The 19,839-nt window shown below is 47.4% G+C and overlaps 1 protein-coding gene across 2 annotated transcripts in view; it reads right to left on the reverse strand.

Annotated features, from left to right (window-relative positions):
• The window catches only part of LOC138492526 (uncharacterized), a 625,416-nt gene that overhangs the window by 145,863 nt on the left and 459,714 nt on the right, over nucleotides 1–19,839 (reverse strand). For both annotated transcript variants that reach the window (XM_069619746.1, XM_069619747.1), the window contains one exon: nucleotides 17,578–19,127. In XM_069619746.1, the coding sequence (XP_069475847.1) occupies nucleotides 17,578–19,127 (1,550 nt within the window). The remainder of the gene's footprint in view (nucleotides 1–17,577; nucleotides 19,128–19,839) is intronic.

Genomic DNA, 19,839 nt, shown 5'->3' on the forward strand with positions numbered 1-19,839 from the left:
CACGATCCTGCATGCCTGAACTCAGCCAGATCAGCGTGCATCGACGTTCAACCTCGGGTCCGACATAGTCAGCCCACCAAGAACTGAATCCAGGTACTGCAGTCTCTGAACTGCCCCCTCGGCCCACTTTAGGCTGGTTAGTTCATGATCGCTCCTATTTTCTACCAAGATGTTTCCATTTGTTCTATGTGCAGTTGGTGTGCGTTTTGATTAAATTGTTTTTTTATTTTGGACTGTGATACTGTGTTTGGGTCACTACTGGTTCACCTTCACACCCCTCTTAAGATCATAGCCTTCCCTCGGCCCACATTACCTCAAAAGGTGAAGGAGGTATTCACTTACCTGTCCCTGTTTCACCTTTATGATTGCCTTTCGTTTTGGTTTGCAGAAGTGTGAGAGCTGAGTGGACCATTTAACCCCTACTCATACTTGTACTCCTGCAAAGCAAAATCCAATTAGTCACACATACTAAATAGGTTTTCAGATGGCATGGAAAAGTATTTAGAGGGATCAAAATCCTTAGAATCTGAAATTAAAGTGATATTGGGTTCAGATGCCTTTGGAAAGAAAGGGGAAGGTATTCTCTCCCTTCTATTTCGTTTATCCAACTTCTTTTTATGTTTCAAAGCCTGGTACTTGAGCCCACCTTAGGACCTGCAGGGCCCAGAAAACACCTGTTGGCATTAAAACCTGTATGTCTAAGCAGGATAAAAGCTTTTTGTCTGCAGACCCAGTCTATCTATAGGAAAGAGACAGGGCTTCTTTAAACCACACAAGGGAAAGTTTCACAGAAACCCAGACAATCGCTCTGTTACTTCGCATTGACCAGTAGCATTGCAGAGGAAAATCAATCTGAATGCTTGCACACATACAGTGCATCAATGTTTCCTTTTACTAAAGGAAAGAAAACAAACACAGACACAGGTGAGATGTATAGAGCATTGGCCACACTCTTCAACAAGCGTCACAGGAGGTGAAATGTTATAATTGTTCAGTCCTAAACAAATGGCAGAGGAAACAAATGTAACCCACACTTCACCAGGCTTACAGGAGGGTTTTCAGAGAAGGAAGGAATACATACTTGGCTTACCAATACACACAGGGGAAAACAGGAATCCTCAGAAGCGATCACGTGGGTGCTATTTTATTTATTAGGTATTTATAAAGCGCCTATACAGCAAATGGTAATGGTCCTACTATTCCTTGTGTCATTCAGATCGTGCAAGTGCAGTGACAAGAAGTGCAGCAGCGGAGCGGATAATGCTAGGGTGGAAGGGAGGGAAGTGCGGGGCAGTGTAGAGGCAGACACGTGTAGGGGGAGAAGGAGGGGAAGAAGAGGGCCCCTGGGGCTAGTAAAGTGCTAAGGGGAGGCCAGGTGGGAGAGTGCCACAGGATGCAGGGAGTGAGGACCACATGCGAAGTGCGAGAACAGGGGTGGACCAGGCTCGGCAGGGAAGCACAATCCACCGGCTAGTCAGGGGAAGGGGCCTGGAAGGGCAAGTGCAGGTTGGGGGCAGGAGGGGGCAGGGAGACAGGCGTGCTGCGGTAGACTGGGCGAGGAGGGCCTGGTGATAGAAGATGGTACCTAATCCTTATTTAGCTAGCTTTAGGCACCTCCTGAGAGACCACCTGACTACAAACACCTGGTTCAATCAGGGAACAGCACAACCCCCTTCATCCAGATACAAGGCATTCCCTTGAAGCCAGCCCAGGGGAGGAGCAGACACCAAATAAAACAAGATAAAAAGCAGCCAGCCCAAGATGCCTTTGTGAGTCCTGGAGGAAGGCAGACCCTGCTGAACCCAAAGACGGGGGACTTGGCATCAAAGAGCGAGAGTGTGTGAGAGCGAGTGAGAGCAAATGAAATAGAGTGAGATATAAATATATATTCAGTGGAAAAGAAACTGTTGAGAGAGTTAAGGTGATCACATTTAAGGCAACAAAATTCCTGAAATTCAGCAATGGCATTTTGAGCAAGTCCACCTTAACTATGCGCCCCCTGTTGGGAATGTTGCACCAATAGTTTCTTTTAAGGCACACTAGCCATGACCTTTGGCACAGAGATCCATTACCACATGGCTAGGAAATGGGATCACTGCAGGTGTAAAATGACCCCCCCTCCCACTTCCCATTCCTGAAGGATTCCACCGATAATGCTTGAAAATCCAAAACTCTTCACTGTCTTTACAGGCACTCACCAAGTGCCCCCCTCCACTTTCCATGGTCCCCCCAAACCCCTCAGTTGCTTTTTTCCCCCGTGGCTCTCTCCTGGCCATTACCCCATGCCATTATAGCCATTACGGAGCATTTCATTTTCTACTTCGTACTGTTTACGCTATCTTTAGTCTCATAAAAAAGCATACTTTCCTCCACTAGATGCACTGTAGCAAGCGTATGAAACATTTAACCCTCAACACTTAAAAAAGAATTCCCAAACTCAAGCAAGCGGAGAATCTGTTTGCCATTTTTTGGAGCAGTGTTCATCGTCTCTTCAGATTGACTGCTAGGGAAAGCTGTGCGTTTGTGTTATGAATGCTGAATAGGAGTATTGATTTTGGGAGTTATTTTCCCTTTTTTCTGACTTGCAATGATTCCTCGAAGGGCAGAGGAACATGCAACCCTTGGATGTCTTCATAAATCATCCCCAGCACTGCGTGTCCTAGTTGGGATGCTGAATGGCCAACAACGTGGGGATCCCGAGGGTAAAGATGTGTCCGGTGGCCCTGACCATGCCCTCTTTTGTTTACCCTTGTACAGTGGAGGAGTTCGCAGTCTGCAGACTCCTCCTTGGGGTTTTTGCCCAAGCTCGTCTTTGTGGTCTGTGAGGTGTCACAGGCGTGGCTATGTTTCTGGCCTTGAAGTGAAACTGCAGGCCGTGCGCCATTGTGCCTGTGTGGAGATCCTTGACCTGAAAGTGTGTGGAACACCTACCCTTTAACCTAGCTTCATCCTTCATCCTTGAGAGAGGCAGCACGCACTGCACTGCGTCAGCCTCATTACACGATCATTTCTCGGGAAATCGTTGTTTGTAGATTGGGGAATACTTGCTTTGTTTCCATGCTGCCTGTTTAAAATGCTTAATTAAGAATGCCAACCAGAGCTGCTAATCAGTACTTTATAGCTATGCTGTTAAAGGGTTTACTTATATTGTGCATTGCTTTTTCATGGTATCTTGGCGCTATAGGATTCCTAAGAAATTCGTTTGGTGAGTAGGGACAGGGAAAATGCAATAAAGCGTGCCATTATGCCATGCGTGCAAAGTACCCAGGCTCTCTGAATGTGATTTCTAAATAGTACTTGAGTTATTTGTATTCAGATGCTGCTGTGCTGGGTGCCCCTGTACGTGTTAGGGTGCGTGGGCTGATTAGTTTATAAAAGTTGATGCGTTGTGTGTAGAGTACTGATTTTCTTATATTGGGAGGGGTATTCAGTTGTTTAGAGTGGCCTAGTCAATGTGCTGGAATATGTTGGAACTTTGAATGGTTTAGTAAGAGATACAGGGTCAAGATCCCAGGACGCTGAAGTACCATACCTAATATAACAGCCCACCTCTCCCCCGCTTGATTTTGAATGGAAGCCTCGATGCTGGAAGTGTAATATAAATAATTGGTACGCTGGCCGTACCACTAGTTCATTTGCTTTTTACAGGGCTCAAGAGACGTGTTTGGACTCTTTTTCTTTCTCCCGAGCCAGTTATAGAATCGGCCCAGATCAACATCATTCAAGCACTGCCATTTTCCCAGGCACACGTGGCTCAGCAGGTCGTTAAGCGCTCTGGTTACAAACGCACTTATCAGTGGAAGAGCTTTTCATGTGCATGATGGAACATTTCCAACTGATACTATCCCTAGTGTGACGTCCACTGTACCCATGATCCCTCACGCGTCTAGGACCCTCCGATTGTATTTTTTCCTGACATGAGGTAGCATGAGGAGTAGCGTGAGTACAGATGATCCAAGCAGATAGAAGATAGATAAGATAAGATAAGACTACAAACATCCATGCGCCTTCTCTCAGAGGGGAGGAAGGGTGGGTCGCATGTGAATCTAAGCAGATACAAGCATCAGAAATACGATTATGGTGAGTAATGTATCCCTTCTGAGGCATGTGGAATCTGCTTAGATCACATGCTGTGCATAGATTAGCGAGCAGTGTTAGAAGGAGGTGGGATTTGAGAAGGGTCATGAGCAAATAAATGTCTTAGAACCGCTTGTCCCACTTGAGTATCTGTCTTGGAATGGGTGTCAATGCAGTAGTGCTGAATAAAAGTGTGAATAGAGCTCCAAGTAGCTGCTTTGCAAATGGTGTCAAGGGGAACATTTGCAATGAAAGCCAGAGTGGCCCCAATGCCTCTTGTCGAGTGGGCTCTGGGCGTAAAAAGGCAAAGTTTTGTCAGAAAGAGAGTAACACAACTGGATACAGTTGACAATCCACTTGGAGATGGCACCCTTAGAGACGCGATCTCCCTCTTTGCCTGTGGCTATGGAGACAAACAGTTGATCTGTTTTCCTAAGCGGTCTGGTCTTGTTTACGTAGTAAAGGACCGCCCTATGCACATCTAAGGTGTGTAGTTTAACCTCAGCCGAGCTTTGTGGGTTTTGGAAGAAAGCCGGAAGCTCGATGGACTGGTTTACATGGAATTTAGAAATAAACTTAGGTGAGAACCTAGGGTGTGTCTGTAAAACCAGCTTATCCTTATGAATAGTAAAGAAAGGATCCTGCACTGACAGAGCCTGAATTTCACTGACCCTTCTTATGGATGTAATGGCTACTAAGAAGGCAGTCTTATAGGTCAGGTGTTTGAGAATTGTTTTATGCATGGGCTCGAATGTGGGGCCCATGAGTTTAGATAGCACCACGTTCAGGTCCCATCCTGGTGGTGGGTTAGACATAGGAGGATGAAGTCTCTCTACTCCCTCCATGAAGGCTTTAACCACGGGTACCTTCCACCACGACACCTTGCTATGTGAGGTGGTGTACGCTGACAGTGCTGCCAGGTGTACCTTTAGTGAGTTGAAAACCAACCCTGCGTCGAGCAGGTGGAGCATGTATGTCACGATTGTGGAAGGAGTGCAATCAACTGGGTTGATTTGTTTATTCTGGCAGCAGATAACGAATCTCTTCCATTTGTCGAAGTAGCAATGCCTCGTGTTCGGTTTCCTAGACTCTTTTAGGATGTACATACACCTCTGTGGTAAATTGAGATGTCCAAACTCTATGACCTCAGGAGCAATGCTGCTAGGTTCATGGAGTTGGGTAGAGGATGCACCTTCTGACCTTGGTGCTGGGACAAAAGATTGTACCAGCCCGGGAGTTTGATGGGATCGCACACCGAAAGTCTGCGTAGGTGTGGAAACCACTGTTGTCTCGCCCACATGGGAGCAACTAGGACGAGCGTCATCGACTCTCTGTTCATCTTGTTCACCACCCTCCTGATGAGAGGAGTTGGTGGAAAAGCGTATGCAAACATCCCTGACCAGTTCATCCACAGGGTGTTCCCCAGGGAGTCTGGTTGGGGAAACCTGGATGCGAATCCTGGGCACTGTCTGTTTTCGCTTGAGGCGAATAGGTCTATAGTGAGGAACCCCACTGAGAGAAGAGATCTTCTACGATTTCTCTGTGTAGACACCATTCGTGTTCCTCCGGAAGGGGATCTCTGCTCAAAGCGTCCGCTAGAGAATTGAGATCCCCTGGAACATGTTGAGATGACAGAAAGATGTTCCGTCTGAGTGCCCATATCCAAATTTTTTGGGCAAGTCTGGACAGATTTGGCGAACGAGTCCCTCCTTGCTTGTTCAGGTAGAACATGGCTGTCGTGCTGTCCGTCTGGATCTGCACCGACAGGTTCAGTAGGTGGGGCTCGAACGCTTGAAGTGCTCTGAAAACTGCCAGAAGCTCTAGCAGGTTGATGTGATTCTTGGCCACTGTGTGAGACCAGAGACCCTGAGCTGTGTCGTGGAGATGGTGAGCTCCCCATCCTGTCAGGCATGCGTCCGTCGTGACTACCACCTGTATCTCAGGATCGTAAAAGAGTTTCCCCTTGGATAGATTGTCTCTTTTCCACCAGTGGAGACTTTGTACAAGTGTTGGCGAAACGACCAGTAGATCGTCCCACTGACCACTTGCCTGAGACCACAGTTTCGCCAACCATTCTTGCATGGGACGCATGCGCAGGCGCGCGTGGGGGACCAGGTAAATACATGAGGCCATCATGCCCAGCAAACGCATTGCTTTGCGTACTGTTATCTGACGACCGGTTTGATATTGCGGAATTTGCAGTAGTATATTCCGAATTCTTTCCTCTGAAGGAAAAGCCAACCCCTCTTGAGTATTTAGAACAGCTCCTAGGAACTGCTTGGAGGTGCTGGGCACCAGACTTGATTTTTTCTCGTTTATGGAGAAGCCCAATTCGAAGAGGAGGTCGATAGTTCTTTGAATGTTTGTCCTGCAAATTACTGGGGTCTCCCCCGTGATGAGCCAGTCGTCCAGATAAGGCTACACTGGTATTGCCTCCCTGCGTAGGTGTGCCGCCGACACCGCCAGTACCTTGGTGAATACCCTTGGAGCCGAAGCTATCCCGAAGGGCAGTACCTTGAACTGGTAGTGCTGACTGTCCACCTTGAAGCGCAGATATTTTCTGTGCGCTGGGAACATGGAAATATGAAAATAGGCATCTTTCATATCCAATGTTGCCATGCAATCCCCCTTTTTTAGGAGGGGAATTACATCTTGGAGAGTAGTCATGCGAAATCTTTGGGGCTTGACATACTTGTTTGCAGGCCGTAAATCCAATACTGGGCGCATTATCAAATCTTTTTTTGGCACAAGGAAGTAAGTTGAATAAATACCCTTGTTTACCTGGTGTCCCTGGACGAGTTCTATCGCGTCCTTTGCGAGAAGATTTTCGATCTCTTCGAGTAGGATCTTCTGGTGGTCTAAGGAGTGTATTCTCTGTCGTGGAGGGTGGTTTCGGGGACGCTCTAGGAGTTCTATGCAGTATCCTGCGGACACTGTGGACAGCACCCATCTGTCTGATGTGATCCCTTCCCAAGCTTGGGTGAAGATGGAAATGCGTCCCCCTACTGGGGATGCGTGAGAAGGGACCCTGAACCGAGCGTCACTGTTTTGGTGGAGGCGTGCCCCCTCCTTTATTGGGACTGCCTCTACCCCTACCACGACCTCTCTTGTTACCCCTGCCATAACTCTGGGTAGACTGCTGGTTAGTGTTCCATATAGTACCCTAGCCTTGGGAATAGTTTGAGCCTCTTTGGGAGTTTTGTCTGCGAGGCTGACGAAAATTGCCATTCCCTCTCTGGTTAGGGGGTTTGTTGGTTAGTTGCCCTAGGGACTTGAGTGTCTCGTACTCGTCCTTGGCATTCTTCAGCGCGTCCTCGACCGCCTTTCCAAACAATAGATCCGGCTCCACCGGCTTATCTATCAATGATGCTTGGGTCTCGGCCTTGAAACCAGACTGCCGTAGCCAAGCATGCCTCTTGATGACCGTGCTTTCAGCAATTAATCTGCCGGCGTTATCCGCAGCATCAAAGGTTGATTTTAAAATGCAACCTGACATGGCTCTCCCCTCTGCCGAAACTCGTGCCAATTGGCTTTTTAAGGTATCTGGGGCGGAGTCTATGAGAGCCGCGACTTCTTCCCACTGGTGGCAGTTGTAACTAGCCAGCAGGGTGATGGAGTTGGCAATTCTTGCCTGGTAGGTGGAAGTGGAGGCTACTTTCCTGCCCAAGCCATAAATCTTCTTGCTCTCCTTGTTGGGGGGAGCTTCGGACGATGACAAGGGTGTTCCCGCCCTCTTACGGGTGTTTGTAACAACCAGGGAGTCCGGTTTGAGATGTCCCCTTATGTACAGTGGGTCAGATTGGGCTGCCCTGAAAAGCTTTTCAATTCTGGGGTTTACTGCCCTAGTGAGATTGGGGTTAACAAGGGAAGGGTCTATCCTCCTTTGTATTGACTTAAGGATAGGGATGGCCTGAGCAACAGGTCTCTTTTCTCCCACCAATTCCTCTGCAAAGTCCCTCTCTTCCTGAGCACCTTAGGTGTCAATGTGGAAGTGCTGTGCCGCTCTGGACAGGACTTCATTCAGGAGAGGCTGGTTGTCGACAGGCGAGTCGGTAACCGCTGGCTCTTTCTCTACCGGGGAATCTACCCTGTATGTATCTGGGTCGTCCTCCTCCTCTTGGTCCTCATCATCCCCATAATAGCCTGTCCCAGTCTGTTCTTCGAACATGCCCACGTCTGGATCCTCACCAAAGGATGGATCTTCCTGATATTGAGAATAGGGCTGTGTATAGAAGGGGTCTGAAGACTGAGTTGGTGCTTCACCCCGGGACTTCTTACTTGGGGGTATTGGATCCTTAGAGCCTGAGGGAGTTGACCCTTCTGGGGTATAAGAGAGAAAGTGTTCCGGGCTTTTGGCGTATAAATCTGCCAATGATGACATCCTTGACATTACTCTGTCTTTGTCATCACTGGACCATTCCCTTGAACTGGGAATAACTCTTTCCTGGAGTGCTTTCCCTGTTTTATCCTTGCTAGACCTACTGGTTTGAACAGAGGTCTTAGGGACAACAGACTGAGATTTGTCCTGACTAGACCTACTGGCCTGAACAGGGGCCTTACGGACAAGAGACTGAGACTTGTCCATCTGTTTAGTTGGAGTAGAATGTAGTTTAGGAGTGGAAGTAGGCTGGGACTGCTTACTTTGTTGTTTTCCCCCCTCCCCGCAGGTGGAAAGTGTTCCCCGATTTTTGGGCCCTATCAGAGCTTTTCGATGCCTGGCACCGAAATTCGGGGGTAGAGTCCCTGTCTCTGGAGAGTGTAAGGGATTCGGTAGCAGCCTTCGCGCTGCCTGTAGATGCCGACTCCTGGAGTGCGGCCTGGGGGTAGAGGTCGGCATCGTCCTCTGACGACCGAACCTCAGTCACTAAGGGGAGCGAGGCACTCTTAGCAACAGTGGAGGGTTGCCTGGTGTCATGAGGCGATCTCGAACGCGAACGCCCAGAGGACACTGACTCAGTGGACCGTTCTCTACGTGCCTCTTTCTGAGAACTCGCGTGCGCGTTGAGTCTCGGTTGGACCTTTGTTTGCTGGAAGTGGTGTGGATAGCGCTCGTGTCGCCGGGGGTCTTCCCCATAGCTGCCCTCCGGACAACCTTCCGAGGTCGGGGACTTGCGCTTGGCTGTCCATCGACGCCACATTGCCCTCTCCGTCCGAAAGTACGGCGTCACCGCCATCGCTGAAGGCACTCTCCGCGCCCATGGCCTCTTGTCGCCTGGCGTGGTGGGCCCAACGCCTTAAGGGTCTTCGGTTTAAACTGAATGCACGCTCTGCAATTCGCCTCGGGGTGCTCCCTCGGCAAGCAGAGATTACACGTGGCGGGTCTGTCAACCCAAGGATACTTGCCGTTGCACTTGGGGCAAAATTGAAAAGGGGTACCCTCCATACGCACCCTGTGGCAGCGGGCTGGGAGTGTAGGAATATAAGTAATGTACCTATATTAATCAGAGTGTAGGATATGTGCCACCCCCCACTCTCCCTCCTTGCAGGGCCGAGTCCAGGGGACTTCCGAGGCCCGGGCCGAGGCCAGAGGCCTTCCGAGGCCCAAATCCGTCGCTGTAGTCCGACGGTTGAATTTTCTCCGATCCGGCGTCGAGTGTCAATGTTCGGAGACTCGACGTATAGGTGGAATAAACGGGGAAATATATAACAATATTTGCAAAATCTGACTAAGTCAGGGAACTCCGCTCAGTGCTTCCGACCAGCATGGCGGAAAAAAACAATCTGAGGGTCCTAGACGCGTGAGGGATCATGGGTACAGTGGACGTCACACTAGGGATAGTATTACTGGCACGCCCTGTGTCAACGCCCATTTTCGAGTTTCGAAAAACAAACTGTAATACTCTGCAGCTTCCACTAGGGTGGTCAGTCAAAAAACCGAAAACAAAATCTCGAACTGCAAAAATATCGAATCCAAAATCTCGAAAAACAAAAATCTCGAATTATTTATTTATTTAGTTATATGTGTTTTTGGGGTCAGGTAAGTAAAAAAAAGGGTTAAAATAAAAAAAAATAGAAAAAAAGGGGGGTTGGGGGGGAACCCCCCCATTTCGAGATAAAAACGTATTAAAAAAAAAAACGAGATTTTTTTTTCCGAGATTTTGAACTCGAGATTTTTTTTTTCGAGATTTTGTATTTCGGTATTATCACTATAAACCTTCCACTAGATGTCGGCCTATGCACAGCATGTGATCTAAGCAGATTCCACAAGCATCAGAAATATATATATTTAGGCAGAATCCTGTGCAGTTCCCTTAGGGAGCACTACAGAAGATTAAGACTACAGGTATGAGCAATAAATCCCCTTTGTTATCATTCCGTACCACAAAGATTTAGTTGGTAGCTGTGGCTAAGCAGTCAGACTTATCTCAAGAGGGAGATGAGCAGTATTCAGAGTTTACACAATAGGGCTACAGTATTATGGCACAAGGGACCACTGACCAAAGCTTTGTATTAAAAAGAATATATATATATTTATTTTACACACTTCTAGTTCAACACATTACTCACAGTTAATAAAGCAAGTTAAATTCAGTCAACAAAAGTTTACACAACTCCCTAGTTAAATTGTAGACAAGTTTGAGCAAGAGTGAAAACTGAGCAAAACGGCACAGTGAAAACCAAACACAAATGGCACTCTAGCAATTTCTCACAAGGGAGGGAAAGCACAAGTTATACAGGAATATTTTCTTACACACCCTAGCAACACTTCCCATAGGTTTGTGAACAAGTTTAGGCAAGGCAGTGCTTTAGCATAGAGAATACGTAAATGAAAGCCGAGCAAAATGGCACTTCACAAGTTTAAAAAGTGGGAAGGAAAAGGTGGTTATAAGAATTAGGTGCATCAACACAGTTCTAGCTGAGAAGCAATCTAGAGAATGCAGTTCTAACAAATAATTCAGCCAGAGTCAGTGGTACAGGGCAAAGGGCCCAGGAGCAAAATGTTCTTGTAGCTGCAGTCAAGTCTTTGGTTAACGATTCGAAAAGGTGGATGCAGAAGGTGAAAGACAAGGTTAGAGGATAGGGGCAGCCAACCCAACAGGTAGGTAAAGGATTTAAAAAACCTTTAGCACTACCACGCGAAAAGGGCGGCCTGGCGGAACAATGTACCTTAAAATGAAGAAGAGGCGGTGGCGGTTGGTCCTGGTAGTTCCTGCAGTTCGGGGGATCCAGCAGAGGAAAAGAGGCTCTCGACGTGGAGGAAGATTAGAGTTACTGCAAAACCCAGGGATGAAACCAGCCGAGGTGCTTCCCAACGAATAAAAGGTATACTCCTTTAAATCGCGGTCCGGGTGGACGGGTGCCTGGCTATCCGGTCTCCGAGTACAGGGTACTGGTGATTCGACCAGGGCAGGTCCAGGAAGGCGATTGGCAAACTGGTTGGCCCCACCAGCTCAAGGGAAGAAGGCTCTTGCAGATGAAGATCTTCTCTCGTCGTGTGGAGAAAAGTGGTGAGACGCTGCAGCAGGGCTTCACCGGTGGTTCAGTCATTGCAGATGTCTTTGGCTTCTCTCCTCTTCGGCTTCTTAGTTCCAGTGGCGACGTCTTGCTCTTCCAGTCCTCAGGACCCTGCTTTTATGCAAAAAGATCCCCATTCATACAGCCTAGCTGGCACTCACACAGTGGAGTGGTCATCTTGGCGGGAGACCCTCCAGCCTATCAGGGCAGATTGCGACATTGGTTGCTGAGGCAACCCTGTCCAGGGGTCCTACTCCCCCTCCCACACAATGGATCCACCCCAGGCTCAGTGGCGCCGAAAGGAGGGCTTCTTGGCAGAAGCCCGCCAAAAGGACGAACAAAGGATCCCCGACATGGGTTAGGAGTTTAGAGAAAGACACGGTAAAGAATTTATATTAAAGTTCTGGAAAATAATAGCTACCGGAGTAGAGTTAATAATAAAATAAACCGGCGGTATGTTAGAGGCTGTCAGTAAAAGTGGTAGCCTCGAACAATGGGAAAATCCCATAGGGAAATATTTTTGGTAGTAACCACTGCCACCAGCCAGAAACTTTTGAGAGAGGGACTGTACGGTACCCTCTTGAAAATGAACACCAGGGAAAAACTATTAACCCATCCCAGTACCTCCATAGTAAGATGGGTTGTACTGGTTTAGTTCATAAAAATTGACTAGGAAAGTCTATGGGGACTTTACATGCCCTGGGAGACAGTCAGTACCAGGGTATGGAGTCTATGCTTGGGGGTCACTATGACACCCCTCTGTCAATGCACTGAGAGTGCTGTGTAACATGTGTATAAAGATGGTTCCTATGAGGGTGAGATAAACCCCATAGACATTAAACAGAAAAAATAGCCTATAACACACATAGCAAATATGCCAAAACAAACCCTTCAAATCCAGCAAAGCTGCTGGGGGACTCTATAGGTAAGGGAAATTAGCCATAGAATGAGAAATATATATATATAATATATCCATCCAAGACTGGGCGGTGATGAAACGCTGTGTGATGCGCAGCACTCCCGTGAAGATTCCTTAGAATACAAGGGCCAAGAGTCCAAAAGTTCATTAAAAGGGGACAGGATAATGAATACCTGTTTCAACTTTTACATAAACGCCTACATATTTGGGATTGGCAGAACAATTTTGTACATTTAGAAAACTTGAAAAGATATAAATGTATCTCTCATGTTCTGTTCATCTACAAAAAGGCTCAGCCATACTTAAATCTCTGCCCCTCTGAGTCTCTAAGGCATTTCGTCCTGTTACTACGCATCAACCATCTGCCAACTTTGCACTCTAGAGGCTCCGAAATGGTCCTATTGAGAACAGAAAGGTATTGCAGAATATGAGAAACACGTACGGAGTTAGAAACTGCCCGACATGTACTCACTCGATGTCGATTGAGGAGTAAAAGCCGTGCAAAAAACCTTGGGAAATTTGTGAATAGACTCGAATATATAGGGCAAGTGGAATTTTGGTATCAAAGTATTAATACATTTAAGCCTAAATTGCATTTAGCCTTATTCCAGGTTTGGCGTGAAGCAATAATCTGCATGACCCGCTGTATCAGGGTGGGCTCTGTGACAATGTAGTCTCTCTTTTGAAGTGTAATCAGAAAGTTAGGTTTGAATGTTTAAAACTAAAGCAGGTGATTAATTAAATTGTATATATATTTATTTAGCTATTTGCCTGTTTGGTTTTCTCCTTTTCTTTTTATTTGTATCTTCTATTTTATCTGTTTCTGCTGATTCTTATTTGTTTTCTGTATATTCTCTCTTTGTGGAAATCGTTACGTAAACTATAGAGTTGAAAAGAAGTTTTAGGCTTTGTAACATTTACCTACATTTATTAGGGAATTTGTCTTTTTTGCTTTTCTCAGGTGTTTATAGTGATTTGTTTGATTTTTTGTGTGTAATGTTTTTACATATGTATAAAACTGTATCACATTAATAAATAAAAATTAAAAAGTATTTGAAACTTTATTAGAAAAAATTCCTTGTTTTCATACAATCTTTCATCTTCCCAAACATGGTGTGTGCCAGCAGAGTGGAAGCAACTAACACGTTTCGCCACTATCGCGTGGCTTGTTCACAGTAACTCCACCTTCTACTGTTGAGCCTTTAAAACACCATAATAGTGCAAAGTGATCAAAGTAAAAAGAGGACTAAAAAAGTTGTTTCAGACCTTTTGCATTGGGCTATCTAGTGAACCTCTATTACAAAGTCCAGGTCTCTAAGGTACGGAAAGCATAGTTGCTAAATATGCATTTTTTTTTATTTGGTTCATTGGTGAATTAGCACAGTTACAACATTGTAAAACAAAAAAGTATTATTCCATACCCAGCGACATATTTTCACCGTACAAGTTTTAAATCTTTTCTCTCACCCCCAAACAAGGTCAAATTCCTCTTTCCCTCCCCCAACTGGTATATTGTGGCTCCAGGACTTTCAAAGCTTTAGTCTCTTTGGGTCGTGTGCTCCTGACCGCCAGGAATGCCCGGTTGGTCTCGGTCTCATTTCCCGGGTGCCATCAAGGGTACACCTTTAGTTCCTTCCTCCTGGGCTCTGTGCTGTACGTGGGCCGCCCTCTTGTCGCGTTGTCCCCCTCCTTTGCGGGGTATATATATCCTAGGCACTACATCCCTGCTCCATTCCCCTCTTCCCCCATTCCTTCCCCGTTGTCTTCCCTCTATGGGATTTCCAGGTCATATTTCACTAGGAATGCCTCCCATTCTATTGCCGCTGTCGGGGTCTTATTTGTCTAGTTAATTCCTCCATTCTATAGAGGTCCAACGGTTTTGAGGCTCACTCTTTCTCGGTGGGAGCCTTTCTCTTTACCATCCTCCTGCCAAGCACTCCCTGGCCGACAGGAGGAGGTAGTGCGGCATATGCCGGAGCTTCACCCATCTCCCTCGATTATCTCCATGCCGAACAACACCAGTAAGGGGTCAATTTTTCTATCTATTCCCTCTAGGCCCTTTATCCACCCCAGGGTGGGGCCCAGGTGATTTTTTTTTTTAGCTCCCTCCCTATCCTTCTGCCGTCTGTCCACCTCCGCCTCTGATGTGCACGCCTTTATCCATTGGATCGCTGCGCTGGTGACTACAATGTCCTTCCATTCAGCCTTCACTTGATCACTGGGATGTACCCCTATGGGCTTGTATACGTCTGAATTGCCCCTCCTCGGACACACTCTATGCTCCGTTCCGCTCAGACGACTCTGCGGTACCTTGGCTCATCCTGATATGTTAGTCTTTGGTGCCAGTTTCCCCAGTTTGGAGCTCGCAGTGACACGCGCAGCGCCGCCCCTACGCCGAAGGGGTCAGCTCCAACGAGTGGGGGTTCGTTTTCCGCATCCCCTCCACTCCTCTCACACTTCCAGGTCCGGAGCGTTCCGTTCCCTGGGCCTCCCTCGGCTCCTGGGTGTGCCGCTGTACTCGCGTTGCCGGATACTTCGAGGGGGCCCGGGCATACCTTGTATGCCACGCGGTGTATTCTTCATCCGCTCTGGACGCCTCCTTCGGCGCTCCTGCTACCCGGCCTACAGTGGGGTCTTCTCTCCACTTCTCGGAAAACCTGCCCCCGTTGGGTCACAGGGAGGCGTCTTCTGTGCGATCAGTGCACTGGGGTCCCTCTGTCCGGTCCCGGATCGGCCAATTGTCTCTTCTGCTCACCACCCTCCAATGGGGATTCCTCCGGTGCCCGGTGCAAGGACCATCGTCGTCATGCGGTCCACTGGAGGGGTGGGGGGGAACTCACACCTGGTCTGCTTCACTTTCTCGGGCCCACCTGGCATTCTTTGCTCCCTCACTCCGCTCTTCGAGTTCGGGGGCGTGTCACCAATGCACGCTTCGGTCGGCCTTTCCACTGCCGGTAGTGCCGGAGTGCACTACTGTTTCTTTCCACCAGCGTTTCTCCCTCAGCTGTATTACTTTAAAGCTAACTTTCACCGCTCAGACTCCAAAAGGCTTCCCCTCTTCGTGGATGTGTGAGGATTTCAGAACCTCGGGCGCGGATGCCAGATATCCTCTTATGCTGCCGGAGCGAGTGGGAGCTACAAGCCTAGGCGGCCATCTTCTCCTGCGCCCCCTTGTGGTCCCTAAATATGCAATTTAAACTGCATATGCGCTGACAAATGTAACTTAGTGTTGGGAGCATCCCAATATTTGTTCTGCCGTACTTGCTCTAAATCGCTCAGTGCCAGACTATAACATCTTTAAATCAATTGCTGCTAAATCAATAGTGTAAACATCATTCTGATCCCGAGTCATGACATTGGGGCATTATTTACATTTGAAATCATAGGTGTAGACTGCCGTGTAAATGTCTTAATACTTTCCATCTGCAAGTATTGTGTAATGTATGTTATTAGAATCCTACTAGGTTATTTCACATATACACTTGACAGTTCTCACGTTTAACATTGCCCAGGATTTTCCAATCCCGCTGGACCACATAGTTCCATCCCCATCTCAGCAATTCAGATGAGATAGGACCATCAGCTAATACCTCTATACTTGCTGATCAAGTTCTAGTTAAAGTGCATAATGCATATCGAACATCTGATAGAACTCCATCTTATCTGCGTGGGCTGGTCCGTCTGATAAGTATGGGACTTCAGTCAATGTATCGCCCCTATGTGTCTTTGGCGCAACTATGTGTCTTTGGCGCAGAGTATATCCCACAGTCGACCAACATGAAGTGCAAGTGCATTAAAACGGTACAATTGCAAACAGTCGTTAACAGCTCTTAAAATGACAACGTTTGTATCGAAAGTGCGCAATGCATTTCAGAACATCCGGTAAGGCTCGATCTTGTTTATAAGGGCGGGTTACCTATACGTGGCACTTAAAACAATGTTCCATGTACAGTGCGTTACATCTGTACATCTTTGACCCAAACTGATAGTCAACCAACATAAAGTATAAGGGCATTTAAGCAGTACAATTACAACCCTCCGTTCGCAACTCTTCAATTTCCAATGATACAAGCCCTCCTGTCTGTTATTAACACCAATAGTGTGACAATGCCACTGTCCATCTATAACACTTGTTTCATAGAGAAAATACACAAATAACTTGTTGCAACACTGCTGAGCTTCGCTTTAGGCTAGGTAACAGAAAGAATAGTGAAAAGTGAAAAGGGTGAAGAGACATATATATGGTCCTATATAATTAAGAACAGAAAGAAACAGAACAGATTCTGTGAACGAAAATCAAGTGCAAATAAATCAGTATACAAAACGTATACACATATAGGGAAATTTGTGGATATGTGCGTTTGTCAGTTCGAAATGTTCAGCATGCTTGCCAACATGCTACAAACGTGAAATTTGGCATGTGGCTCCATGGTGTAGACAATATAAAGTATAACATGTAAATATACCTATGTTAAAAGATTGTTTTGTAGGAATTACCGTGTGAAGCACGGGTATAACTGCTAGTTACTAATGAAAGTGGCCTGGTATCAGCAGAACCTTACAATCCTTATGACTGAAGCAAAGGCTTAGTTGAACTTTCTCAATTTGAAAGCAGGTCTACATATTCACCACTCAGGATTGTTTCGAAATCCTCCTCAGCAGGGCGTCAGCTACAATGGGACCAGCTGGGAAAGGGCGAGGGAGGCAGAAGGGGTGGTAAATATGAAAGGGATGCAACTCTTTCAAAAAAAGATCTCCTAAAAGTAAAAATGTTGGCTGTTCAGGAATTCATTTTCTCTCAGAGAGGTCTTATTAGAAGATCCTCCTTCCCCCCACATGAGCATCACTACTGCTAGACTGACACTCACATGCAAGGCTCTACCATTATATGGGCACTGCCAATGTCCTTATAGTAACTTTTCCCTTCATCCCCCACCTATTTTTTGCAACACTATTTCTGTCTCTTCAAAACCTGTTACTCCTCCAACTCATTGGTCGATCACCTCTAGGTTCACCCCACCCGCTGCAAAGCAGATTGCCTCCTAGCGCCGCACCCCATCTTGGAGGCTGATGCACTTCACAGTGACCACTGAATCAACTATGCCACCTGTTAAGAGTAAACAAACCTGCCTGCTCTTGATCCGATGCTGCAGGGGAGTTGACAGTAATGGTGGAGCTGGAGGAGGAAGAGGCGGAGCTGGAGGAGGAAGAGGTGGAGCTGGAGGAGGTGAACATACAGAGAACGAGGTGATAGGGTCTGGATGGGAGATCCGCATCTCAGGGCTTCGGCGCAGGTGAATGGATGCAACAGCAGAAGCCTTCCAGGGGTCAAGATGAATGGGAAGTGGTGCAGCATTACAAGAATGAGTCCCATGGTTTGGTTGAGAGCGCGGAGGAGCCGGGTTATAAAGAGACCCAAAAGGTATAGAGGAGGAAGAAGGAGGAATCGGAGAAGGTGCAGGTATACAAGGAGTCAAAGGGGTGGTACATGATGCAGAGGAAACATGGGCATGAGTTGTCGGGCTGAAATGAGAAGATGAAGGTGCCTGAACAGAGGAAGGAATCCCAGGATCATGATGAGGCAGAGGAAGAGTGGGACTACAAGGCGGCATCTCATGGTCTATATGTGAAGAAGCAGGTGAAGGTGGACGGGAGGGCAGTTCAAGGTCTAGGTGAGAAGGACACACAGGGACACAGGAAGGTGTCGCAGGCTCGGAAGGGCAGGTAGGGGGTGCAGGACCACTGCAAGGTGTCACAGGGTCTGGATGAGAGTCAGGACGGACAGGAGCACTGGCATCAATGAGCTCTTCTGCATGGACAATAGGAGGTGAAGGAGTTGTCGATGCAGTCACAGGGTCAGGGTGAGAGGCAGGACGGACAGGAACACTGGAGGGGACCAGAGGGTCAGATTGAAAGGGGGGTGGTGCAGGAACACTGGAATGGGTCACAGGGTCTGTGCGGGAGGAAAACGGTGGAGAAATACCGCCAGGAGGCGATTCAAGGGGAGAAGGCGCTGACACAGGGAGGCTCACATGAGGGGAATGCCCCCGCACAGGACAGTCAATAACTGTATGTGAATGAGAGAGAGATGGACCAGAGAATGGAGGGACAGAGGGCAACTGGGAGGAAGAACGAACTTCAATAAAAGAGTATGTCACAGGTAGAGGGAAAGAGCAAGCAGGAACAGGCATCATAGGAAGGGGTGAAGCAACAGTTGAAGGAATGGCAGGTGAAGAAACAGAAAGAAGGTTTGTAGAGACAAAAAATGGCGTTGCTGGATGAGAGGTGGTTGGTGCAGGACCATAGAAAGGACGAACAGGAGGACGAGCGAGGTCTGATGTGGGAACACATAGGCGAGGTTCAGAGGGAACGTGTGAAGGAGTCACAGGAGGAAGAACACAGGGAGGGACATCAGAGGAAGTCGCAACAGAAATGGGACTTGAATGACGTGCATGAACAGGAGTCACAATAAAAGGAATCGAGCTGCGAGGAGGTGCCGCAACAGAGGATAGGGTCCCAGAAAAGGGAGGAGCTGCAGAAACAGAAGGAGGATGTTCGCGGGGATAAGGAGCGGGGGCTTGAAATGTTGTGGAGTAACACGATGGAGAGTTGAAGCTTCGAGTGGAGTGCCCACTATCCAGTCGTTCAGATGTGCTGGTTCTCATACACTTTGCCTCTGCAGAGAGAAGAGGGAGAATATATCAACATTTGAATACACTTTTTGAGAATCATCAACTGCAAATATATGCTTTAAACACTGCAAGTTGCTCAAGACTACGATAATCTAACTCGACTTACATTAAAGCCCTCCTCACTGCTGTCCATTACTTTATACAGATGGAATGTCCATCCACTATATGGGAAAGGAATGGGGTGCCTTGCCAAAAAAACATGAACCTAGAGCATATGGGCAAATAATGCCCTGCGCACAAGCCCCACCCACACAACGCACCCAGTCTGGCTTTTCCTTTAGCACCCTTTCGCCAGCCGGCAGATGCATCAGTTGGCCAAAGAGCAGGGAAAAGGACTGAGATAAGTTCTGTAAGAATGTCAAAATGCTACGAATTAAGCAGCACTATGGTGTCCAACCGGTGCCTACTCTTACATCCTCATGCCATTTCCAAATCATCCCCACTTATAAGAGACAAATCAGCCACTGTTGCTCTGTAAAATAGACAAATACTGGCATACAAAGAGTGGGTGGTGGGGAGCTGCGAAAAACGTCCTGCTACCCCCCCATGCAGGGTGCGCAATTCCATACGGTCTCATTCGCACCCCCAACCCGTCTACCCCTTCCCCAATCTACTTAATAGGTAACAATAGGCAGATGACATTTTAACACAATATAAAAAACTTGTTGAGCTCTGTGCAGGCGCTCTGGGTCAAAA

The sequence above is a fragment of the Ambystoma mexicanum genome, chromosome 10 (assembly GCF_040938575.1).
Source record: "Ambystoma mexicanum isolate Mex_15411 chromosome 10, UKY_AmexF1_1, whole genome shotgun sequence".
Taxonomy (NCBI): Eukaryota; Metazoa; Chordata; class Amphibia; order Caudata; family Ambystomatidae; genus Ambystoma; species Ambystoma mexicanum.